This window comes from Podarcis melisellensis (genome assembly GCF_964234715.1).
Source record: "Podarcis melisellensis genome assembly, chromosome: 2".
Lineage (NCBI taxonomy): Eukaryota > Metazoa > Chordata > Lepidosauria > Squamata > Lacertidae > Podarcis > Podarcis melisellensis.
In genome coordinates, this window is record NC_138529.1 from 48,662,900 (window position 1) to 48,688,703 (window position 25,804).

Here is a 25,804-nt window from a genome sequence, read left to right on the forward strand (position 1 = left end):
CCTTTTCTTTCTGCCTATTGCATATGAACTGTCCCTCTTCCCAGAAGAGAAGTGAATAAGTGTGCAAGTGCAGAGGAAATAATCACAGCATGTGTTGGCATTTCCCCAGCCATAGAAATACAGAGGAGGATTGTGGCTCCTGCCTCTGGGCTGCTGCTCTTTCTGATTTTCCAGGAGACAGGGACAAACATTTTGACCAGTGCTAGTCTAGGACTGGCACAAGCAAGACTTCAGAAGCAGGAAGGGACGTGTATTTGCCACTTGTCCGCTCACTTGACATTCATTCCAGGCAAGCAGCAAATGTAAATATCCTAAGTCTCTGGAGATGTTTTATATTGATAGATGTGATGGGAGGTTGGTTGGAATGTCATTATTACTTCATACCTGCTCCCTTGCATACCCAGCCCTGTGATCTGTACCCATTATATCCCTTATGTGGGGGCCACAACTAGACATGCTGATTCCTTGTATAGCAAGGGGCAGGGAGAATGCATTGGCAGTTCTGATGGATAAGGTTTTTAGTTTAAAACACATGAAAGGCAATTTAAAGACTGTATCTTCTATAGACCAATGACGGGTGAATTTGCAACCTTTTGAAGCACTTTGATTTTTAAAGGCTTCACTTTACCTGCTTTACTGTTTCCATAGTTGGGTCCAGCAAATAAACTCAAGTGCTCATTACTATAACTGTAGGCTGTGCCCAGACTAAATTACTGCAGATAATTTTATGGAAAGAACAGGTTGCTATTTTTTTCTGTTCTCTTCCCCCTGACCCCAGGCAAAATGATTAATGCGGACCTCGTGAAATATGGCTTGGCTGACGTAGTTGAAAATCCAGGCATCATCACAGACATTGGAATGAAAGCGGTGAATGAAGTGTTCTCTTCCATTAAATACCTTGTTATATACAACTGTCCTCATCTGCACAATCCAAGCAGTTGGATCACAGGTACTATGCGCACAAGAACACACCTGGTTAAGGGTTTAAAGCACTTTAGCAAACGAAATGCAGCCCCTACTTAATTAAATTGACCACTGTTAGTGATTATTGTACTTCTCTGATAGACACCTTTAAGTTCCAGTATAACTTCAGAGTTTAAGCAGGTGGCAACCAGAGATGGGGCTTTAACTGTGTTACCCTAACTGTGCACACCCTTTCCTGAGATGTTTTGTTTGACACCATCTCTCTTGGCTTTTGATGAAAATTCAGAGTGGTTTTATATTTTTTTTGAGCTTTTCGTAAGCAAATTTGAATATTCTTTCAGAGATTTGCTGCCGCTTTTTTTTAAAAAAAAAACTTTATTGAAGTTCCCTGATATCATACACAATGTTAAATTCACACGTACAAGTACAAAGAAAGAAAAATAATCTTAAATAAATTTAATGTGAAAGATTAATTTAGACTTAAACGTTCTCTTTCCTCATAAATTCTAACTAAACTAAAATAGAATATAATAACATAGAATAACATAAAATAAACTAAAGTAAACTTCCCATCATTTCACAATGTAATTAACATTTATAATAGTGAATGTACTTATGATTATTACCTTACTCTTAATGTATTTTCTAATACTTTCTTACAACATATTGTACCGTTTTTCCTTATTTCTCAATGTTTTATATTCACAAGGGTCATTCAAATGGTGCCATAGATAGTATATCACTGTTATTTTTTTGTAGATATCTCTTGAACATATCCCATTCTTCCGCTTTTAATTGGCTGCATACTAGATGTCTTGATCTTGTTTTGGTGATGATGAAGATGATTTGATAAATTGTATTGGGGTGTGTTGAGGTAAAAAGGTAGAGTGCCACCATTATAAAGAAATCCGTACTTCCTGGGTATTTTAATACGTTCACATGCTATGGGGGTTCTCCATCTACTCCACCTACAAGCCACCAGGAATTGTGTACCCTGAAACTTTTGTGATCCCTAGAAGTAATCAATAGAAGGGGGAATGCCACTTTGCTATTGACTAAAATTTCAAGTTTAGCCAGCAGATTTTAATGGGTGGTATCCATTAAAGTTTATTTTGTTCATAGAATGAAAGTTGGGCTCATAAAGGGGACCTTTCATGAACAGAAGCTCCTACCAGAATGATTCCTTCCATTAAAACCTACTGATTAAATGAAATCTTGGACAGTCAATAAAATTATTTCCTTTCCCTATTTTATTTCCCTTCTAAGAGTTAATTGACTGTGTGCTACACAACTCTAAGAAATTGAGTTCAGTTCTTGTCTGTACCAAAATTAAGAGAATACATTTTCAATTAGGAAGCTAAATTCTTTTGGGCCATAGTGACAGTTTCTGTTCTGTCTTAGCAACTAACTGCAAAAGGCTAGATTTTATTAGTCACTTGTTTTTTGGCATTCTGAGTAGGCAAAGGACCTCAGTTAAGAGTGGATGCATCAGAATAACCAGGAAGTATACCTTTTTTAGAATGGTGACGATTCTAAATTGAAACTTAGAACTTTAAGTGGGGAATAGTTAAGCAGATTTTAGGTAAGAAATCTGTTAATTAAGTTCATTTATTTCGCTCACTCACCCCACCCTGCAATAGATCATTCAAGATGGACTCGGCTGTTTGATCTCACCTTGGTGAGATGCCATGCAATAAAACTAGACTCATTTAGTCAGTTTATTGAGTTACTGCCAAGCCTGGAGTTTATCTCTCTGGACCAGATGTTCCGGGAACCTCCCAAGGTAAGGTGTTTGGGTTTTTTAAAGTGTATTTTGCTGTGTGCTTCAAATGTCTTTAGGGTATGTGAAATATACTAGACTTTTGGTATGTATTTTTTAAACTTCTAATTAAAAAGTACTTCAGGTAACTGTTTTTAAATGTTCAAACCATGGTTCAGTGACCATATTAGGAAAGCAGTAACATGAAAATGAAAATAAGTTCAGTACTGTAAATTATAGTAGTATAATTACTACTATAATTACTATTTACACTGTAATTAGTATAAAAAATGCAAATTATAAGCAAGAAGCTTGTTACAAGAATGTCTGAATTACGTCTACATCGCTGCAATGATCTCATTTTGCTGGAATTCTTGCAGATCTTTATATTTCGCATTCCCCGTTTCTTTTCATTTGGTTTAATTTCATGCTTAAGAAAATTAGATTTGTTATGTCATGGAATCTCTTACTTTGCCCAAGATTGAACAATACAGGAAGACTATCAAAAACCAGAGAGCCATGACTAGTTTGCATATTTCACTACATATATTCTGTAGCAATGTATCACACTTCTGTGAATCTGTCTGCCTTGATGGAGAGGGATTATGTAAAAGCTGAGACAGGCTGAAATAATAGCATATGTTTGGGAAGCCTACAGCCTCTCACCCAGGAAAGAGCACTCCCCCCCCCCACACCTGTCCCTTCCTCCCTAGGGACTGCATATGGTACAGCACTGCTGTCTTCTACTTTAGAAAGACAGCTGTACCTCTGTATCACCAGAAACTGCTATTCCAGTTCCTATCCTTATCTCAGGATTGCTTGCTTGCTTAGCAACCAGTTTGCACCAGACTAGGGAAAGATGCAGATACTACTCTGCAGATACTGACATGGTGAGAAATCAAGGGTTAAAAATAAATGTGAGAACCTGCACAAGCGACGCTGACACAAAACCCCACACATACATGAAGTAAAATAGAAACATTGCCACCCGATCCCACCCCCACTCACCACTCCCCCTTTACCTCTTTCCCCCCTTTCTTCCTAATGTAACACTAAAGTCTCAGCAAATGAAACTGATTTATAGAAAATGTAACTTGAAAAAAGAGATATTGCACATACTTTTGTAAACCAAGAAATCTTTAATAAAAATACATATAAAAAAAGCAAGCATAAAATAAATGTGAGCAGTGACGAGTGCGGCTTTTGTCTTGAAACGTAAATGAAGAAATATAAATGAGCAACAGCAAAGGATTGGGGGAAGTAGAGTGAGAGATGAAGGCCCCAAAGGACGGGGAAGGAGAGGAAGCAGAAGGCAAGGCAAAGCCAACCACAGAGGAAAGTTATAGCCATCACGAAATTTTATTCACTTGCTGTGCAGTCATGTGCATGTTTACTCAGAAGTAAATCCCACTACATTAATGTTGTTTACTGTTCAGTAAGTAGGGTTGCATCCTTAGCTACAAACCAACTTCATATCCCCTCTTACATTTTCCCACAATTATGTATTCGCCTCCATAAATAGAATAAATTTACACAATAGATTTCTGCAAAAGCATGTTGTACTTCCTTGTCTTAATAGTGTGATGACTCACAACACCTTCCTAATGTTACCTGTAGTGTTCTGTCTCTTCATATTGAACCAACTGGTAACCAGAAAAGTAGCGTTGTATAGCTCACAGTATCATGATTGACTTGTACATCACAACCTTATTGGTTTGGCTCATGGGAAGTGTTCACTTGTCTCAGGGCAGGAGGTTTGAAATGGCCATGCAGAGGTTAAGAGCAGTTGGCAATGTGGAATTGCTTGCTTCAAATCTCTTTGTTTAAGAAGCAGTACACTGTGGTCTATGTATCATGGAAGATATCGCCGATTTCAAACTGTGTTTTGTTTTGGAGCCTCTTGCCAGTTGCTGTCAACAATTTTTACTGCATTTCAGGGTTGTGCTCGTGTAGGTCTTAGTGCAGGCACTGGGATTGGTGTTTCCTCTGCTTTGGTCAGCAATCAGAACTCCAACAATGAAAACGACAACAATAATAATCACCAGAACAATAATGCCAATATACACCATAACAACCACCAGCAACCAAATGACCAGAACGAGGAGAACGAGCTGCGACAGGAGGAGCAGGTGGAAGAACAGCAGATTGCAGCAGAAGGTAATTCAGGAAACAGTTTTATTTGTTTTTAGTACTGGACCAGTAAATTGGTCGTCATCCATCTGTCTTGGGAGAGCGCCTTTGGGGGTGAAGTCAAACCACTGGAGAGTTACAGCGCCTGCTGTGGCTGCAGAGACCAATATGGGAGTCATGTTTTCTTTCAGATGAAGGCATCTGCTTGTGCTGATGCAGTTGTACCATGGCGTTTCTTCTTTCTGCACTGCTCCCAGCAGTCATTTCCCCTCTGGTCACTGCTGTGGATACCTGACCTGACTGATTGTCTCCGGGCGCTGCGGACTATTATTGGTTTGTTGACCAATACAGCACACATTAAAATCTCCAATTGATATTAAAGCTATTAATGTTCACAATTATATTTCCTAAGCGTCTGAGCAATGCTTAACACTTACATAAAATGCTATAAAGCTGCTCATTTTGATTTGGCATTAATAACACTTTTCTCATTTCTCATCAATATATAATGTTGCCACAGCAGGAGAACTTAAAACCAGTTAATGGTATTTTCTTCCTATTTAACAGCTCTAAAGTGACTTAATGCTCCTGGCATAACAACCACCATAAATATTATACAGTTAAATTAGTAGTTTCAGTTTTCATTCACTTTCTTATTTTGGCATGAAGGCCCCCATTTTCTGTCTGAGAATGATTAAAGGACAGAATCCTCATCAAAAGCTACCATATAGAAATGGATCTAAATGCCTTTCAGATTAGTGGAGATCTGCCTTGTTAAGTTTCCCGGGCAAAGACAGATGCTCCTCCATAGTCGCAGTGCTTTGGAGCTTTCCTAAGATTGTCATGCAGTTATGTGTGACCAGCTTCTGCCTCCTTAATAAAGAGTGGTGTCTTCATCCTCCTTATCTCAGTCATTCTTATCTCTCTTTGCAGCACTGAATGAAATGGAGGAGGTAGCACAGGAAGATGGAGTGGCTATGGCAGAGAGCCGCAGTGAAGCCTCTGCAACTAATCAGGCACTTCTTCCCATGGAAGTTGATGAAGAACAAGCAGGTAACTTGCCAGGATCTCTCCCATCCATTTGCAGGCTTCATTGACTTACAACAAAAAAAAATGTTTCTTTGTTTGTTGCTTAGAGATATCAATAGCATTTATTTTAGAATTGATAATGCAGACTATTTAAGAACTGTGAAGTCAGTGAACTTGAGTAATTCATAGCCTAAAATGAACCACAGTATTTAGCATTTATAGTCATTTCTGGGATGCAAAAAGAGTTTCGTACACATCATCTCAGAAATCTTGAGCACACTTCCGCTAGGTAAGCCACTATTACTACCTCCATATTGCAGATATAGGGGCCAATAGTGATTTACCTAAGGCCAAATAATCAAGGCAAGACTTGAACTATGGATCTGCAAGCTCCAACTAGCTGTACTCTGACTGCCAAGACATCCTCTGTTGATTGTTAAGTTTGCAATGCAGGTGACTGGGGTTCTTGCATGTATTACCTGACAGTTATACTTTTGTGTAATTAACAACTTGGGAGGTGTTTAAGATGATCATATGCTGTGTCTTGAGTTGCCTTGATTGCACGTGGTCTCATGGCCAGTGTTCCTCTCTTTGCAACCTTTTAATAGCATCATAAGGGAGCCCCCAATAGGAGAAGCTGAATTGCTATTAGCAAATTGTACTAATCACCCAAGCAGCTTGTTCTCAGTCACTTGTTTTACAGCACATTACGCAGGATCAGAGTTGACTTGATGTGGGAGACTTGCGGCATGTCTCCAAACAGTTTCTGTTTTCTACTTATGCATTTAGTTGGGGCGGGGGGAGCGGCTCATTCTCTTCCATCTAGGCTGTTTACTGAATCAGAACTGCACCTCCACCGTGTCAGTAGCTGTTTTTCCTTCAGGGCCAAACTGATGATGACCTAGTATGGTTTCCCCTGCAGGGGGAGAGTAGCCAGGAGGGGGCAGGGTTTTGATCATGGTAATATCCTGTGAATAAAGCATTAAGCAGTGCTTCCTGTGCTCCATTCTGATTTGGAGCTCTTCACAGAGGCTTTAAAGTCAAACCAAGAATAGTTGTGAAACAGTTTGTATGCTTCCATGCTGCCTCTGGTTTGGCCCTGAAAATCTCTAAGATGTTGTGTGGTTAATTTCTTGTTTTTAAAAAAGTTCCATTTGCAGTGTGCGTTCTAATCATAAGCAGCTATATTTGCTAGGTAGGAAAATATCAATTTGATCCCACAGTTGGCCATGGGCTTACTTCCACCCACTGCTTCTCTGTTCGGTAAATGCTAAGGGGATATAAATGAGATTGGGCACCTCATTTGTTTGCCATTCTCTTCCAAATTCATCCTTACTTTAATTCGCTAACCTGCTTTTTCTCAAGAAGTTGGAGATGGTTCCATTTTGCTGCCCAATATCAACAGTACGGAAATTAGTATCACGAGCTTCGGAGCTACCTCTTCATACATCACCACATTGTCAATATTTCCCAGATCTATTTCCAGTTTAGGGAATAAGAAATTCTAAAACGGAGTTCTTGCCATCATCCTGATGTTTGTACAGCTAGATAAAATTCAGCGTTTGAGCACAGTTGTGTGCGTGCTTCAAATTGTTTCAGCTTTGATTCTGGCTGTGTCCAGATCCTTCTCCTTTGCTTCATTTTGTTACATATAATTTCTCCTCAGTTTCTACCTTTGATCTACATAATGCCTCCCCCCCCCCCTTCTTGAGGGTCCTATGCTGTACAGAGATGCCTGTACACATGTGGCGCCTTAACCAAGGAGAGGTGGTTGTTTTTCACCCTTATAGAAGTCTTGAAGCCCACCTCTAATTGTAAACATCTTTGCTGCTGTGAGATACCTTGTGGCTTTAATTTTTCTTTGCTTTTTTCATGTTTGTGCAAGAAACAATAAGCACGTGTGGCAATAGCCAACACTGAGTGGCCCTTCCGTCACCCACACATACAAATATTCAGGTCTCCTAACTTTCTAGAGCAGTTTTGGAAGGGCAGTGTAGAAGGGTTGCAGGGGAAGGGAAAGCTTTTTTGTCAATTGTGTCCATTTGGATGGTGGATGGACTGTTGGATTTCCTCTCTAGTCTCAGTACACTGCCTGCAATGTATAAAGCACATTGTGTTTGCTAATTGCAGTGCAGATTGGTGGATTGTGAAGTGGACTGATCAAATTGGTGGGGAAAGGGCCAATATAGTAAGAGAAGATCACAGCATAACACTAAGAATAACACCAGATCCAAACACAATGGAGTACATGTGTTTTGTTCGTTCTTTTCTACTGTGTTGTGCGTTGTTGGTGTTTGAGGGGAACTGTGAAGAGTGACCTAGCTAGGTGTATGAGTGCAGAAGGTCCTTAGGTATGCCAACTAACCATGTAAAAACCAACTACTTTGTATGCATGTTTCGAAGGAGTAAGTTGCTCAGTCAGGTGAATTAAAGCACCTTGATCTCTGGAAAGCATGCTAGTTTGTTGCTGAACTTTCTTTTCTTTTCCAGGGCCCAGTGGCCTTCAGCCAAATGTAAAGCTAGCACCTATTACTGTCCACGACTCAGACAGTGAAGATGAGGATGAGAATGCAGCCACCTCAAGATCCTGTATTACAAATAGCATTGCACAAAATTACTCAGATGGAGAGGAGAGAGTCAGAGATTCAGTGGAAATCCGGGAGCCCTCAGGTGAGAACTTTTGCTTCTTCATACATGTCATAAAAATATTCCTTGTTGTGTTACAAAGCACAAAATGCACAAAGAAGTTTTCTATGGAATGTTGTTCACAGTGGTTGTGGTTCAGCTTTAGAAAGATAGATTTCCCTCATGTCCATTTCTGTTGTTCTTTCCATATTTCTGCAGATCAGCTGCAAGAGTGATGCCTTCTAACTTGACAGCGGTGGTGTAGTTGCCACCAAAACCACTTGTGTGAGGGAGCTCTGCTGTAATTGAAATAGGCTACTTGGTATTCATAGTCCCTTTGATCACAGTTATTGGGTGGTTTCCATCAATTGGATTGCGGTTCAATTTGTAATTCCAAATTGTACAACAGTTTGATTCTGGTTTGTGTTCTGTGGTTGGACTATACTGCAGTCCCCCAAGTTCATATATAATGAGGAATTGAATTCTAAAGTGAATTGCAATCCTTTTTGCATGTAGGCTCATTCAGAATTGACTGAACAACTTCAAAGGCTTTGGATGAAAACTTCCACATGTTTTACTAAGATTTGACAGGCTAAGCATCTGTAATGTATTTCTCTAGCAGATTCCTGAGGGATTTGATCCCAGTTACCTTTATTTCTTCACGGCTTGTGTCTTTCTTGCACAGCCTCCCTGCAATCTAAAGTGGGGACAAGGCACATCAGCAAAATATGAGGCAGGAGGCCAGGATACTATAGACATTTTACTGTTCCACAAGCTGTACCTTCTGGTCAAAAAGTATGCCAGTGTAAACTTGAGGGGTAAGTGCATCAGGGGTGGGTGGGGGCGCTATCAACATATCTTTTGAACAACTTAGTCCAGAAAGAAAGGAAATTATTTGAAAACTAAGATTCTCATAAATAAATGGCAGGGCTGTAAATGTTTCTTGTTAACTAGGTAGCTACCGTAAGAAGAAATTAGGCGCAACAACTAATTTGAGCCTGTTGAGCAGCTTGACTGTGTGCAGTACAGTGGGTCAGATTCAACTAAGTAGTGCCACCGGTGGAAGTGTGCCCAAGGACTTCTGCTAGCACAAAAGACTTCCCCATTCCTCCCACCCTGCCTCCAGTTAGTCCTGGGCAGGGAAGGAACCCCCAGAACCATAGGCGGGGGGAGAAGAGGGCAGATCACTCCATCAGACAAGTAGAAGTGCTTGTGCTGACAGAGCAGCCTGCTTAGTGCTATGTTGAATTCCTCCCAATATGCTTAAACATACTGATTCAAGGCGTGAACCTCTAGTAAGTGAAGTAACTCAACATATCTGCACAATATCTTACCCTGCTTGGAATAATGTTGCAACAGTCGCAGCAGGTGTCTCACCAGGTTGTCTGGGGTGTGTTGATAACTAGCGGGATGCGTTTCCATGACTTTCTATCACTTCATAGCTCTCTTCCCTTTTGTCCCTGTTGTTGTTGCAGTGAGTGGTAAAGGCAAAGCTCCGCTGCGGAAGAGGTGCAATGCCAGCCGGGTCAAACTGTTTCTTTCTGAGGAGAGCAGCTGCGAGAAAGGCTGTCAGGTCACCAGTGAGCAAATTAAAGCGGATATGAAAGCGGCCAGTGACGTGACAGCGGAAAGGAACAAAAGCAAGGATTGTTACCCTGGTTGTGGGGGCGGCACTGGGCCTCCGGGGGCCTCCGACACTGCAGCGTCTCCAAGCCCAGATGGCATGAAAACGGCTGATAGCTGCAGCGAGGCCCCCTCCGCAGCAACAGAGGACTCTGGGAAGTGTCTCTGCAAGAGTGAAAGCTCCAGTGAGAGGGACAGTGAGGAGAAGCCATTGTGCTCCAGGTGTTCCTGCTATATGCCCCAGAACCAGCAAAGGAGGACTAATGGCGTCTCGGGTGGCGAATGCCCATCTACCAGTGGAGCTTGTGGTATGAATGGGCCAAATGTGAGAGGGGCGGAATTCTCCCTAAGAACATTACCAAACTGTGGCTCTTCAGGTGAGGCCAGCAATGGGAGGACTAATGAGAGAGTCTGTGGGCCTGCTAATGAGGAACGGAGCCCTCCTTCACAGCAAGGGAGATATGAAATGGAATATAATGAAGATTACCCTCGCCGGCCTCTCACGAGAGCCAGAAGCAGACTTTCCCATGTGCCTCTGGTGTCTCAGTCAGGTATGGTTTCATTTATCCAAGTTTTGCATCAAAGCAGTGCATTATTATCAAAGAAGGGTGAGGACCAGCCACATTGTCGTAATGTCAGATCAGAAATGCCATTTTCTCTCTGTTGTTCTTGTGTTGGTTTGTTTGGGGTGTTGATAATTGAGCACTGGCTCTTTGAGAGAGTTTTTTTTGGGGGGGGGAGGATTGCTTGAAATACAAATACTTATAATCTGATTTGAAGCCTGCTTTCAAAATGAAAGCATAAGCTTACTGGTAGCTACTTGGTGAATATTGACTGGATTCTGTGATCACATAAGCCTTTGAAACTTCTCACCACACCTATATCATATTGTTTCTGGTATACGTTTTTTCAAAGCGTAGAGCAGTTCTATGCTGGGTTCAGCCATCTTAGGTGATGGGCCATCCAGGCTCTGGGAAGCAGAACAAGTCCAAGTCTTCCTTCCAGTTCTTGAGCTGGAGACTGGGAGTGTTGCTGAGTGTAAGCAGAGAGCCAAAATAAACTTCTGGCTCGGAACTGCATGAGAACGGTGCAGGTGCCACATTTATAGCCGCTTCCAGGAGGTTTTTACGAATACCTCCCAGTTAGGAGTTATTTCCAGGAATCGGGGCTTAACTGGTATTTCACCCATGAGAGGGAGCAACCTTCTGCTGAGGCTTTGTTTGGCACATAAATGGTAGGTTCTGCAAACTTGTTACCCAGCTCCCATTGCAAAAATATATATTTACATAAAACATGGTTAAAATAATTGCAAGAAATTTAGGAACACATTCAATGAGAGCAGTGTAAAAGTCATATATTCTAGAACAGTTTTATTAAAAAAAAATTACTTCTCTCTCTATTCCATTTATTCTATAATCACAAGGTAATATAACTCCAAGCAAAATTAAATCAAAAGGATCTCTATTCCTTAACCTGATTAAAGGCAGGACTGGTTCAGACCTGCTCCTAAATGTGTGCTCATCAAAAACCTGTTCGATTCCAGGAAATCATTCATTTTCAGTCGTTCTTATCAGAAGAGATATTTTTCTTGCTGCATACTTCTTCTCAGAGCAGTTTCCCTTAAACATAGCAAGACCAGATAATGACTTCCAATTCAAGGTGATTCATTCCAGTTTGGGAGATCATCAGCTAAGGTCAGACTCTTTTGCAAGACACCAGTCAATGATGCTATCAGTCAGATTGGCTCAGAGGATGGCTCCCACTGTGACATAGGCATGGTTGCTTTTTCTCTGCGCCTGCTGAGGAGGTGGAGTTTCAGCCACCTAGCAGGTAGAGACTGAGCTGGAAGGGCATAGAGAAAGCTTGTCCCTTACAGCTGCCCTGAGGTTCCAGCTACCTGGTAGAGGCCGAGACAAGCTTTTGTTGCTCCATACAGCTCTGAGCAGAAGAGGAATGGCGGAAGGTACGTGGTCATGACCCAGCAGGCAAAAAGGCAGGGAAAACTAACACACTTTCACTACCCATCACCAACTTTGGTTTGTGCCAGATCTCATGCTACCTTTCAGAGATGCAGCTTAAGTTTGGGAGCAAGATCCTGCCCCTTAGGTTGTCCAGGTGGCCTCAAATTGTAACTTGTTGACCCTGGTCATATTGATGTTCATGTGTGTGCAAAGCAGTTGGGAAGATCACGTTGCATTTCTGCTTCTGCTCACTGCAGCAATAGGCCTACATTCATCCCAAGTTAACATTCTGTTGACCTTTGGGGCACATTCTACCATGCCAATGTGCAACTACATATGTGTACCTTTAAGGGATAGTGCACGTTTCCTAATGTGGATTAATTATCCTGTAATGCATTTTGTCTACCCACTTTGAATGATTGATGGGTGGAGTTTCCCATTGTTGTTGTTGTTGTTGTTGTTGTTGACAACATGTAATATGGCAATCCTACTGCATATTTTGTTTAAAAGTAACAGCGTAAGCACATGTGTACTCATGTTCATTCTGCCTCCATAGTCTAAGGCTTCCCTTCATTTTACCCTCCAAAATTCAAGTGCTTATTTGGTGAGGCACCTCTTGCTTTCGTAGATCTTTGGTTTGTTTCCCAAGAGTAAAATTACTTTGGGGGAGTGGGAAGAATTTGCACACAAAAGCTTATACTAAGAACAAACACACACACATTTCAGAAATTATCAGTTTCATATTCTTTGCTTTAAGTACTTTGAATTATAGTAGTTAAAATAATTTATTTTGTTCAGCATCAATACCTGAAATACTGAGATTTTCTCCTTTTCTCAGAGTGTTGAAAGGATCGCTGCTGTTTTATATGGTGGGAGGAAAAGGGTGATGTAACCTAAATAAAAATCTTGGTTATTAAAATTGAAAAACAATAGTCACTAAACCTCACTTGGTTTAGTGACTATTTAATGATTGTTTGTCATTTAATGATTAAGGTCTATTAATTTTATTACAACCTAAACTAGAGGTTTCCCTAATCAGAATAATTTATTACATGTTGTCTGTAATTCCGAGAGAGCCAACATTGTGCCCTCCAAATGTTGTTGGGCCCCAACTCCCATTAGCTTTGATGATTGTGGTTGATGGGGGGGTGAGAGTCCCCTAACACCTGGAGGGTGCTGTATAATTATTCCAGCTGTAAATGCAGGATGTTTCACATATTTAGGTGGGTTTTTATTTTTATTTTTTAAAAAAGAAATGCAAAGGAAATTCATGCTTTGATATTATTCTGCACTTCTTTTAACTTAACATTTATTGAAATATTTAGCAAATGGCTATTTCTGGGTATTCCCTGCATATAACAGGGAAAATTAGACAACAGGGCGAGGAAACATTTCAAAAAGAATGGGAAAAAATTGTGCCGTATATAGGAAAGATAAGATGAAATAGTGTAACCAGTAGAATTGGAAATAAACCTCATAACGGGAAAGATTAAGAAAAGTGATGGATAATGAAAATAATAAGAAGCAAAATGTATAAAGAGATTAATATAACTAACAGTAGCTGTAAATGAATACAGGCAGACAACAATTAATTGTATAAACAGGAGGATATACTTTGTTTATGGATATTTATTTGTTTATGGATATACTATGGACAAATATGGAAAATGAATAACAGTATACAAAATGGATGAAAGTAATGTGATAAAATTATATGTGATATAAAAAACCAGAAGAAGGAAGGAGGGAAGTCAGCGCTTAGGAGTAAGTATAAGTGTAAAATGCAACACATTATGTGTATGTGGAGTATGTAACCGGAAAACTAATAAAGATTATTTGGAGAGAGAGAAAAAAGAAATATTTAGCAAATGAAGACTGTAAAAACTGAGGTTGCTGATGGCTGTATTTTAGTGAGTTAAATATTCACTAAAACAATCTAGTTGCCTTTTTGAGATCTCTTTGGACAGAATCCATAAAAATGTTGTTTTTTTCTTCTCCATCACATATTAAAGTAAAACAACCCTAATCATTCAAAGCTATATAAAATCAAGATAAAAGTGGCTGCATTCCTCTGAGCAACTCTTTTTCTTTTTCACTTATTAAATTTGTTTCATGTAATATCCCAATTTTAAGACTTGTTTTTGAATGGAGTGTGTCTGTAACCACACTGCTTTTTTTACTGACATTTTCTGGCCATCTGAGTGTGGTGCCTATTGACCTTGTCCTGCAGGGGCCCTGCAGACTTCAACAAGGCTGAGCCAAAGGTGAACTGAGAAATAGACTTTTTAAAATAAACATTTATTCAAAAGTTACAATACATTTTCAATCAATATATCCCCTCCACAGACACCTCTGTGACGATAGTGGCATTAAAATATTCTGTGGTTACTCAGCAAAATTAGCGCCCAAGTATATTTCCTATGTGCTTCCTTATTACCCAAAGGGAGGATATATTGTAATTCTAAGGAAATTAGGAGTCCTAAATGATTAATTCTTCACTGAACTGTGTTTCTGTGGTTGTTATTTTTAAGTAGTGTAGTCCGTCCCCCTCCCCCCTCCCCCGGGGTGCTAAAAGTACAATGACTTCTCCAAGCACTGCATTTCTCAAACCTTTTTTCTTCTTCCTTGCTGTATGCAGGCAGGGAGATGATATTTATACCGCATGTCCCCTTCTCTTGTCTGTTTCAGTGAGCAGAGCTCTTGTAAATGTCACTTCCCTGCAGGTGTGCAGACCCAGGGTAAATATGCATTGGACGTGAATCTAAACAGAAAGAGCGTATAGGTCCTAATACCGAACTTTCCCTTCTCAGCTGTGCCCCTTTCACACCATCCAACCACGTTTGTTGTTTGCATTTTGTTTTAATGGTTTTATATAACCTTTCAACAATATCTGAACAAAATACCACAAGGAACTATGTCTTTTCATGTCTCCATCTGAACCACTATTTAGACAAATATTTTATTTTTGTAATCTGCTGGACTACTAAGACTTTGTATTTCCCTGCAGTGGTAGAAGTAGTTTCAGACTTATATAGGTAGATGATTCAAAGCTAGAGGCTGGAGCTAGAGTTTAGATAAGTGGAATTCATCTAACAAGATGCTCCCACTGGCAATAGGGTGGGAGGCATCTTTGTTCTGAGGGCTCTTATTCTTCGCCCCCCAGAAACTGTTCTGGATACTTGGGGGACCCTTTAAAATGAGCCTTTGTTCTCAGAGGGGCAGATCTCAACCCAACCTTAAGGGTTTAACACTATTTGTTTGCGCTGTTGTAAGTCCTACCACCACCTGAACCTCAGCATGTTTTGCTTTGCTGTGAGTTCCACTGAGCCCAGTAAGGCTTTTTTCCTGGTAAATATGCTTCAGGTTACAGTCCTAGAGCAATTCCAAAATCCACATGAGGGCAAGACGTTCATTAGTCCAATCCAAATGACATGAAGTACTGTGCAAGTTTTTGTGTTCTCCAGGACCTCTTTATCAAACTTAGATAGTTAAATATATGTTTATTTGGAGTGTACACACACACACACACACACACACACACACACTACAACATAAAAGTGTATTAAAATGTATTCAGTATAAAGTAAACTGAAAATAACAATAATTACTAAACACTGCAGGCCAGCTACTTCCAAGACCCTCATTAATCTAAGAAACCATTCACAATGACTCTGCTATTCCTGTTACAGCTGCTCACAAATAAGAAATGTCCAATCTTTTATTCATTTGTTTTTGTTCCCAGAAGCGACCAAACCAAAGCCCAGGCATTCAGTGAAGCGAAAACGGACGGCCGACAAGTCCACAAGCACCAGCGATCCTGTGATTGAGGATGACCATATACAGGTAAGGCCTTTTTGAGCCCCAAGCTGGAAACCTGTGCCATCTTGCTGACAGCCTAGATGGATGAATGCCCCTAAATGCTGCAGAAAATGTTTTGGTTCAAGGTCTACTCCGCAATTGACTGTATTTTTTTAAAAGGGCACTGTCAAACTGAAAAATAACTTTCTGTCTTAAGGGGATAGCAAGCAAATTTTTAGGTTTCATTTCAACAGAATTTACTGTAAGTTCTTTGTGTGCAGTGCATATCTGGCTTGTAGTATGAGTATCTTTGCTGCTAGCAAGCAGCAGGCAAGGAGGAGGAAGTTCCTCTAGTAGAATGGTATGTCAGACGATCCCTTTAACCATCCTGCTTGAGTGCTGTCAAATATTTCCGCATCGTTATGTTATGATGTTGCTCACACTCTGCAGAAGATGCTAGTTGCCCTGATTTCACCACCATTGGTAAATGTTTTGTTTGTATGTGTGTGGTTCATGTAGTGGTCTTTAATTTGGAAAATAATTTCTCCAGGTTCTTACACTGAAATCAAAAAACCTTGTTGGGATCACTTTGACAAATTGTGGCATAACAGATCTGGTGCTGAAAGACTGCCCTAAAATGATGTTTATTCACGGTATGTATACTTTAATTGTAATTGTTGATGCCTGGGAAACTTATATAGATTTTCATCAGACTTGGGACATCTCCAGATGCACCACAGGGTTTCTTGTTTAATTTTCTGAACATAATGGACTCTAGCCATTGTGTCCCTCTGCTCACAGAAGGCTCTTCAATCTAGCAGAGGCTTCTATGAATGGAAGGAGGTGGGGAGAGATATTTTCATTGTTTGTTTCCTTCCTTCTGCTCTCCCTTGAGGGGAAAAGTCTGGTCCAGTGGGTTGGGGAACTCTCAAATAGCATGGGTTGTAGTGCAATGGGAGAAAGGGAAAATCGCAACAACCACATCCCTCCCCTGGAGCAAAGGGCCTTTCACAAACCAAGAGGAGATAGTTGGATACAACCCTATCCATTTCACCAGCTATACTCCATGCTGTAACCCATGTGTTGGTAACCTTGAAGTCGGGTTATTGTAACACATTCCATGTGGGGTTGCTCTAGGACCAGGTTTGGAAGCTCCAGCTGGTGCTGAATGCAGCAAGGGAGCATCTGGCCAACAATATATGACATCATTGTTAAAACAGTTACACCTCCTGCCCATCTGCTACAGAGCCAGGTTTAAGGTCCTTGTATTAATGTATGAACAACTCTGGTCCAAGCTACCTCATGGATCACCTGAACCATTATATCTTAGCTCAGTCACTGAAATCATCTGCAGGAGCCTTGTTGATCATTCCCTGATTTGGTGAAGCTCATTTGACAACAAGAAGAAACTCTGCCTGTAGTGTCATTGACCTGGTATTGTGGCATACTCTGCCAACAGAGATTCAGCAGGTGCCTTCTGTGCCAATTTATAAATGCCTGCTGAAAACCTTTCTATTCCACCAGGCTTATGCAGGCAATTAAGAATACATCTTTCCACAATAGTGAGCTGATTTCTGATTTTTACTTTTTGATAGGGTTTTTAGTGTATGGTTTTGTGTATGATTGTTGTAATCGTCTCTGATATTTTTAATGAATGTAATTTTTAAAAAAGAAAATAAATGCTTAAGTAATGACTGCTGCTAAGCTTTCACATTCCAGATAGGGTTATAATTTTGGGATAGGAGGAATTGTCAGTGCTTCTAGATTCCTGGCAGTTTCATTTCCCAACTTAATGGGCTAAAGGGTGTTCTTTCTTTTCCCTTTTTCTGGGCCACCAGAATTTTTCTGTATAATGATAGAACAGGGAGGTGAAAAAGATAAGACAGCAGTGAAGACATAAGGCATGCTTAGATTAAAAAGTTAGTCATACTTCTCACTTTTTATGCTTTTAGTTTTCATTTCCTAATTTTACCCTAGGAAAGCAAATAAATGCAAATTAAGATTTTATTGTTGCTAAATGCATACAAATTGGCAATAAGACAACACAGCCTTTCCAACATTTTGTAATGTGGTAGGTTGTCTGTGGCCATAGGCCATACCCTAAACCTAAATACCTACATACGTTATCTTACGGTCTTCACAATTTCCTTTTCCTGGAATATGTAGCCACCAGATGCCGCGTACTTAAGCACTTGAAGGTAGAGAACGCACCAATTGTCAATCGATTTGACTATGCTCAGTGCAAGAAATTAAATATGGATCAGGTACTGGATCAGATACTGCGGATACCACCAGAGAGAAACCGGATCATTTACCTTCGTCCAATGCAGCAGGTATTCAGATGGATTTCATTTATTCAAAACTGTTTGTATTCCTCAACATCTGAGTCTTGTCCCCCCCCACCACCATTTTTTTTTAAATGAGAAATTTGCATGTCTAAGTGGGTTGTATGCAGTGGTGCTGCATTATCAGAAAACAATTCTGCATCAAGTTTTTCTTAATCCTAACTACTCTGATAAGCTTCCAATGGCACCCCAATAAAGCTGCTCCTGAGGGTTAGGAACTACTTCAGAACCGAATGGGATAAGGTGCAGAAGTATTAGGGATAAATGAAAATCAGGTGCCCTGATGAGTCTGCTTTTTGTAAGTGTTGGCAGAGCTTCGTTGGAAAACATGTACAGAATCTCTTCATCATATACATGCTATTTTTTTCCTTGCAGCTTTCTCAAAAGAGAAGTATGGCATATTTTTTCAGGAAACTAGGAGTGATGATAGGACACAACATGTAGATTATGTTACTGTACTTTGTTCTTTTATTTTGGTTATATTCCATGTTGTACCTTTTTCTCCACAGGTTGACACACTGACTCTAGAACAGAAGATATTTAGTGGTCCCTACCCATACCACATCTGTGTAATTCATGAATTTAGTAACCCTCCAAATGTTCGTAACAAAGTGCGCATTCGCAGCTGGATGGACACAATAGCAAACATTAATCAGTAAGTCTCTCTCTCTGAATAGAACTGTAATGGATAAATATATATATATATATATGTGAGTCAGAAAGGTCCTATGCTTCTCTCCCCCCACCACCCCAAGGTTGTTGTTGGATTCCAATTTCCACCAGCCCCAGCCAACATAACCAACAGCCAGAGATTTATGGGAGTTTTATTCAAGCAAGAACTGCAGGTTCCCCCTCCCCAGCTTAGTGTGATGTAGACATCAATTCTTTTCGGAATCGTTTAAAAGCTGATGGTGTTTTGAAACATTGGTGAATTCATTGTATTTTTCTTGTGTGAATGTAGTGATTCTAATCCTCATATCTATAAGGGGTCTTCCTTATGAGCCAGTGGAATGAGAGTAGGTTCAAGTCCAATAACTGTTTTCCTCATTATATTATCACAGCCTTGTAAGTTACTCCACACACCCCCAAGGTACTAGCCTGTTTTTTACTCTTAGGAGGGCCTGCGTTTGGATGTACAGAACACGCCATCGCTCCTTTGTCTGCCTCTCTTATGAGTGAAAAGCAGGCATGGGAAGCATTCTGAAGGCTAGAAATGAGTGATTCCTCCTTCCTCCACAGGCCCATTTGGGTTCTGTCTCCATCACACAGAAAGGAGCTTCACCTACTGCATACCCAACACATAGAAACCAAGCATGCTAATGGCAAAGCACATACTGCTTTTTCCCTTCTCTGCCGTCTCCCTGTGTTTCTATGCTGGACATGTGGTGGGGGTGTCCTGCTCATCTAGCGTAGGAACCAAGCAGAGGAGTTAGAGAATGGCTTTCCATTTGCCACTGGCTTACTATATTTCTTTGCTAGGTGTGCAGGAGGTTTGTCTGCTGAGTGTCTAACAAAGAAATACAGAATACTGGCAGCAGAAGGAAGGCACGCTCTGTCCTCTGCTACCAGTTCTTTTGCTTTCTGTGCTGGGATAGTCAGGAGGGAGCGTCACTTTCTGGGGCCGGTGGGAGATGGAAGTGCTTCCACTAGCATCCTGCTTGGTTTCTCCACAGGGCAGTATTAATCTGTGTTCCCGCTTGCACCCCAGTGAGTAAAGTGTAACTAGCGAGAAGGACCAGAGGCTCAAGATTGTAGCAGAAGCAAATTAAATGGTTTATTGATCCAAAATGCTCAACACGGGAACAGTAGGGAATTAACATTGCAGGTCTGCAGTACAGAAATAACAAAACATGAATTCAGGCAGTATGAGAATCAGAGATAGGAACTTAATATGAACCAGCATAATAATGGCATTGACAAAGCAATCAGTCAAAGCAATTTGAAAGGCATCCTAAGCCTATAACTCCTTGCAGCTCAGATTGATCTCTTTGTTTTTTCAAAACCCTTCTAAGTTTCCTGATCATTGAAAAACTCCGTGTTGCAGAGTAAAGTCCATAACCAACAATGCAGTGCTGAGGGTGCAGGGGAGGAGAGGGTGAATAAAAGATCCTTTTTGTGAACTGGAACAGCAAAAAGGAGGCAAGACAGGAAGCAGGGAATAAAACTAGGAAATAAAAACAAATAAATGAAATGGGGTGAAATGTAAGGCATTCTGGATGTGAGTCTGAATAGAGATTGGGTCAACTTTTTTCACCATTTATGTCATTTTGGGTACGGAGTCAGCAAGTGGATTTGTAGATTACTCAGTCTTTTATGGGTGCCCCACAGTTCTTCTGCTGTAAAGTGTCACCAATGTCTCTTCATCTTCTTATGCCTTTGTAAGCACATTCCACCATCTCCAAGGTTGTAAAGAATTCGTTATTCGCCATGTCACAGATGTTTCTCCGCCTCTTACCAAAGTGTCCCTGTTACCAACAAATAACATTAGGGTAGTCACTCTCTGCATCAAGAAAATAAGTCTCTTTGATGTCAACAGCCAATTAGACTTCCAAAGAAGTTACATTGAGCCTAGACTTTTCCACTGTTGTCATCTGTCTTGGTTGACTATTACTGCTGTGGGGCTCTCAGAATCCAGTGGTTCCTTGGGCCTAACGGATCCCAGATTTATAGGCGGGGAGGATTCAAAGTACCCTCCTCCACACACAGCATAGAAATGCAGTGGGCTGCCAGAGGCGGAGTTAATCTCTTTTTTGGTACCCCCCCCCCCGACTGTGAAATTCCTGGTCACCTATGGTGACCAGCCAAGTGGTTAAAAACAAAACTGGATTATAACGTCTCTTTCTCAGACAGAATTCCATGGTTCAGATATTCCATATTTCTCAGATAGAATTCCATGCTTACTCATATTTGTTCTTGATTTCCCCCCCTAGAGAACTTATTAAATATGAGTTCTTCCCTGAAGCTACGCGAACAGAAGATGACCTGAAAAAATATACAAAGTACCCCTGGGGGAGAGACATGTACACGTTAGAAGGTGAGCATTATGGAGACATTTACCGGTATATTCTGTTTCTCAAGAAAATACTTGTTTGAGTTCCAACAGATATCAGGGTAGATGAAGTCTTCCATGCCATGACTATATTTATTTATTATTTTTAAATTTCTATTCCACCCTTCATGCAAGGATCACAGGGCAGTTTACAATATAAAAACACAAAATACATTACATCATAACGAACAAAAACTATGACATCCCCCGATGCAGCTTAAAAGGCCATAGATTGTTAAATTAGCCAAAGGCCTTGAAGAAGAGGAATGCGTTTGCCTGGCACCTAAAGATATGTAACAATGCACCTGTCACTCAGACTCATACATAAGATGGATTGAGTAACTTTATCCAAACCTGGATTACACTCAAGTAGGATGCAAAATCAGCTCAGTCAGTGCTGTGAATCAAGTACCTAAATTGGCAGAACAGCAAAAATTCTGTGCACTCTTTAGCATGAAAACCCCATAAAGTAGGATAGCATTGTATTTGTTGCATGAACAAGTAAAAAATACACCAGATAAGCAATTGTTTTAAAGCTTATAATTGCTACTGCTTATTTTCCATTTTAGGGATGCGGGTGGCGCTGTGGGGGTAAAACCTCAGCGCCTAGGACTTGCTGATCGCATGGTCGGCGGTTCGAATCCCCGCAGCAGGTTGCGCTCCCGTCGTTCGGTTCCAGCGCCTGCCAACCTAGCAGTTCGAAAGCACCTCCGGGTGCAGGTAGATAAATAGGGACCGCTTACCAGCGGGAAGGTAAACGGCGTTCCAGTTGCAGCTTGTCACGCTGGCCACTTGACCTGGAAGTGTCTGCGGACAGCGCTGGCTCCCGGCCTATAGAGTGAGATGAGCGTACAACCCTAGAGTCTGTCAAGACTGGCCCGTACGGGCAGGGGTACCTTTACCTTTACCTTTATTTTCCATTTTGGCTATTGTATGTCTCCTTTTTGAATGTTTGCTAATCTGCTCTAGGAAGGCACCATCCAAGTCCTTGGGTGTCTGTAGCAGTAAGGTCACTGTTCTCTCTCCTACCATTTTTACCCCATATGCTCTCAATCTGCCTTCCATGCTCCAGTGGATTTCTTCACAAGTGGACACATTCTTTACATATAATGCTCCTCCTCCTCCCTGTTTAATCTATTCCTTTTGAGCAGGTTATACCCCTCAATTTCTACATCATCTCATGTGTGATGGTCTGGTGTGTACAGAGGTGGCAGGCCCAGTGGGTGCACTCAGTCTATCCACCTCAATGCACACATCTTACCACTGAACAAATACATACACACACATTTTTCCATAGACTGGCCTCAAAGGCAGTTGTAGGTTGAACAGAGGGGATCACAGCTGACGAAGCAGCATGAAAATGTCCTTACTCTCTTTCCAATTGCCTTTGCCATAGGTGTTGTGGATGGTGCCCCGTACTCTATGATAACGGATTTCCCCTGGTTGAGGTCACTCAGAACAGCTGAGCCTAATGGCTATGCCAGATATGACTTTGAGGATGATGAAAAAAGTAAGTGAATGCAAATATCTTTACTGATGTAGAACATTTGTGCTGCCCATCTGCTCAAAACATACCCAAAGCAGTGCCCACCTTTGACATTCAGTAAAGCTTCATTGAAATTAGTGGCTTTCTGAGAGAAGACCTTGAGTTCCTCCTTATTCATTCAGATCTGGGAGTGAAGCTTTGCTCTGTCTTCCAGCAAGTCAGCAGTTACATTCTGCTAGGGCTCAGGGCAGACTCTAGAGTGCACTAAGGTATGAAAGGCAAGTTGTCAGCATCAGGTGAAGACAATTTTATTTAGAAGGAAATTTCCTAACTGCTGAGTAAGGTAAGGTTATATACAGCAAGGGTGGGGAACCTTTTTCATATGGAGGGCCATATTTCTAGGCAACCTTCCATGGGCCACATACCAGTGGTGGGTGGGGCCAAAGTGGACGGAATAGTTAATGTAAATCTTATCATTGTACAGTAGACTCGTTTTATACATACCGTTCCCTGTCCTCCATCCATGCAAGCAAGAGTCAATTAGAGCTCAAGGACACATTCCAGCTAGGCAGAAAACATGCAAGGAGGACTGACGAGGTTAGACGACCTCGAGATGCTTTCTAGTTCTATTGTTCTCCAATTCTGTGGCAAACAACACTAAAGCAGTGAAGCTCAGTCATGAGAGAAAGCAGGTTAAAAAGTGTTGCAGGATGTGCTTGGGTGAAAAGAGAGGACAGTCACACATGCCCTGTTGACAGCAGTTTATGTTAAAGTCGATGTTGTGGACCAGGGTCACCAGCATGGTGTTCATGGCAGCAAGGTTCCCTCTCTCCCCTTCCCCACCGAAACTTGGCTTGAAAGAAGCACTTTGTTGTACCCAGCAGAAGAGGCTCTGGTGTCCACAATGCTTTTTCCAGTTTTCTCCAAAAGGATGGTGACCCCTGTGCTAAATGGAATAGCCATATATTTTTTTCCATTTCTTTGTATTGCTTACACTTCAGTTTGAATGTTTGATGCTTATGCCTGAGAAAATACTCTTGCTTTTTAAACGCGAGTATAAATTCCATGGTTAATTTCTTTTGCTTCTATTTTCTTTTTCTCTCTATTTTTAGCTACTATTTATGCTCCTCGAAGGAAAGGACAGCTATCAGCTGACATCTGCATGGAAACCATAGGCGAAGAGATATCTGAGCACCGTCAAATGAAGAAAGGTGTCTTCCAGAGGGTGGTAGCCATTTTCATCCATTACTGTGATGTCAATGGGGAGCCCGTAGAAGATGATTACATCTGACGGGATCAGGCTGCAGCCTTCTAGCCCTTCCTTCCTTTTTGACTGGCGTCGCCGGCAAAGAAAGCAAGTGGATTCCTTCCACTTACCTTAGTGCACTGAGAGGTCTTGGAACTTGTGTGCTTCACAATTGCCCCAATGCCTACTGGGACAGAGTTTGTAGCAAAATGTATAATGAGAAGTTGCATTGTACACTGAGGACTCTACGTAGAAAAAAAAATCCTGAAGTTGACTTTATTTCATATGTTTATATTAAGAAATGTAATTTAAAGTTCCATTTTAATGAAGGCAACTAATTATGGCAAGGGAGAAAAGTTTGATTTTTTTTTTTAGCTCATTTTATTCATAGCAGTATTTTTGGTTTGCCATGGGCAACTTTCCATATGCTACATTTGCAAGTCACAGGATTCTTTTAATCTGTGCCTTTTTTTCCTCTTGAGTATCCTTAAGAATCCATTCTGAGTAAATCTGTTGAACAGTCTTTGAGTCGCATGCATTTTTCACTGGGAACTAAATCAGAGGCGCAAAGCCAGTTAAAGAGTGACAGAAGTGGGCAGGGCATGACCTATAGAAAACAGTCAGATTAAGCGCAGACACACAAACTGAGAACTTTATCTTATTTCGGAAAGTTTGTGGGCCAGAGTGCAAGATAAAGCAATGCATTAAAAAATGGTTTCTGTTGCAGTTTCCTCCTCTAGGATACACTGCCTTTCTAAAAAGATGCAAATACACTTTAAAAAAATATTGGCTAGGTTTTTATTGTATAGAATGGCAAGAAAAGAGAGGGGACTCACCTTCCAATCCCATTGTTGATATGCTATTCTGTGAATAAAAAACTCAGAATATCGTAAACCCTGAAGATGGAAATTATAGAGCAGTGCATCATCTTTTGTCTCAGTAGCCTCGAGAAACCAAATTATGCGAGCATTCTGGATATTTGCATAAATAAGATTGGCAGTTATGTGGAGTTATTTATTGACACAGGAAGGTTATATAATCAAGGTTGAAGTAAAAGATCCAGCCGTTTAGTAGTAATTGGATATGAACACATTTCCTGTTCAGCAAATGGCTGGAATCTAATCTTATTTCTTCTGTTTCGTGCATCTCTAGAGAGCTTATCTCCCTGCATTTTGCTGAAAGCTGTGTTTTGTGCATTAATTAATGTGTCTGAGTGAATGGATATGAAATGCAAGAGGAAAGGCCGTACAATCAAGGTTGTGTGTTCTTTGGAGGCACAGAATTCAGCACCCTGAAAATCTCCCCCTTCCATGGATTTTATTTTCTTGGTGCATGCATTCATATTTAGAAGACCTTCACCCCACTGCAATTTTGAGAATGAGAAGCACCCATTCTCAAATCACAACTTCCTAACAGGGCTTTGCAGAGCCACACCTTCAGCCCTGCTGCTTATGGCAACCACAGCAGAAGGTGTGGGGCAGGACAATTGGGCAGCAGTCATATTGCCCCAACTCCCTCCCTCAGTTTAAGGCTTTGCACTAGCTCCTAGCGGCGGAGATCACACCAGCAAATAGAAAGAGGGGTTGGGAAATAGTAGAGCTGGATGGAGAGACAAAGTGGGATGCAGTCCATAAAATTAAACAATTAAAAGAGTTAATGCAACAATATTAACCTCATTACATTTAAACAATAAAATTGGCCTTGGAGAATGGCTCCCATTGCCTGCAATACCAATTTGAACTTCAGGAACCATTATGAAAGGGTATTTTCAAAGCTTATTTAAAGAAAATCATAGAGAGTGTTTGCCTAACTGCCAGGATAGAATTCCA

General features: G+C 40.9%; 1 protein-coding gene and 1 long non-coding RNA gene across 4 annotated transcripts in view; one reads left to right on the forward strand and one right to left on the reverse strand.

Annotated features, from left to right (window-relative positions):
- FBXO38 (F-box protein 38) overlaps nt 1-24,498 on the forward strand; it is a 35,727-nt gene extending 11,229 nt beyond the window's left edge. For all 3 annotated transcript variants that reach the window (XM_081899116.1, XM_081899117.1, XM_081899118.1), the window contains 13 exons: nt 779-949; nt 2,565-2,707; nt 4,621-4,840; nt 5,747-5,866; nt 8,333-8,512; nt 9,943-10,641; nt 15,794-15,894; nt 16,400-16,502; nt 18,016-18,182; nt 18,704-18,849; nt 21,125-21,228; nt 22,640-22,753; nt 23,842-24,498. In XM_081899116.1, the coding sequence (XP_081755242.1) occupies nt 779-949; nt 2,565-2,707; nt 4,621-4,840; nt 5,747-5,866; nt 8,333-8,512; nt 9,943-10,641; nt 15,794-15,894; nt 16,400-16,502; nt 18,016-18,182; nt 18,704-18,849; nt 21,125-21,228; nt 22,640-22,753; nt 23,842-24,020 (2,447 nt within the window). In that variant the 3' untranslated portion in view covers nt 24,021-24,498. The remainder of the gene's footprint in view (nt 1-778; nt 950-2,564; nt 2,708-4,620; nt 4,841-5,746; nt 5,867-8,332; nt 8,513-9,942; nt 10,642-15,793; nt 15,895-16,399; nt 16,503-18,015; nt 18,183-18,703; nt 18,850-21,124; nt 21,229-22,639; nt 22,754-23,841) is intronic.
- On the reverse strand, nt 20,318-21,194 carry LOC309363145. Its single transcript, XR_014165273.1, has 2 exons — nt 21,096-21,194; nt 20,318-20,659 (listed from the first exon to the last, which is right to left on the reverse strand). It is a non-coding gene; the product is annotated as an uncharacterized lncRNA (long non-coding RNA).
- Nucleotides 24,499-25,804: the final 1,306 nt, after the last annotated feature.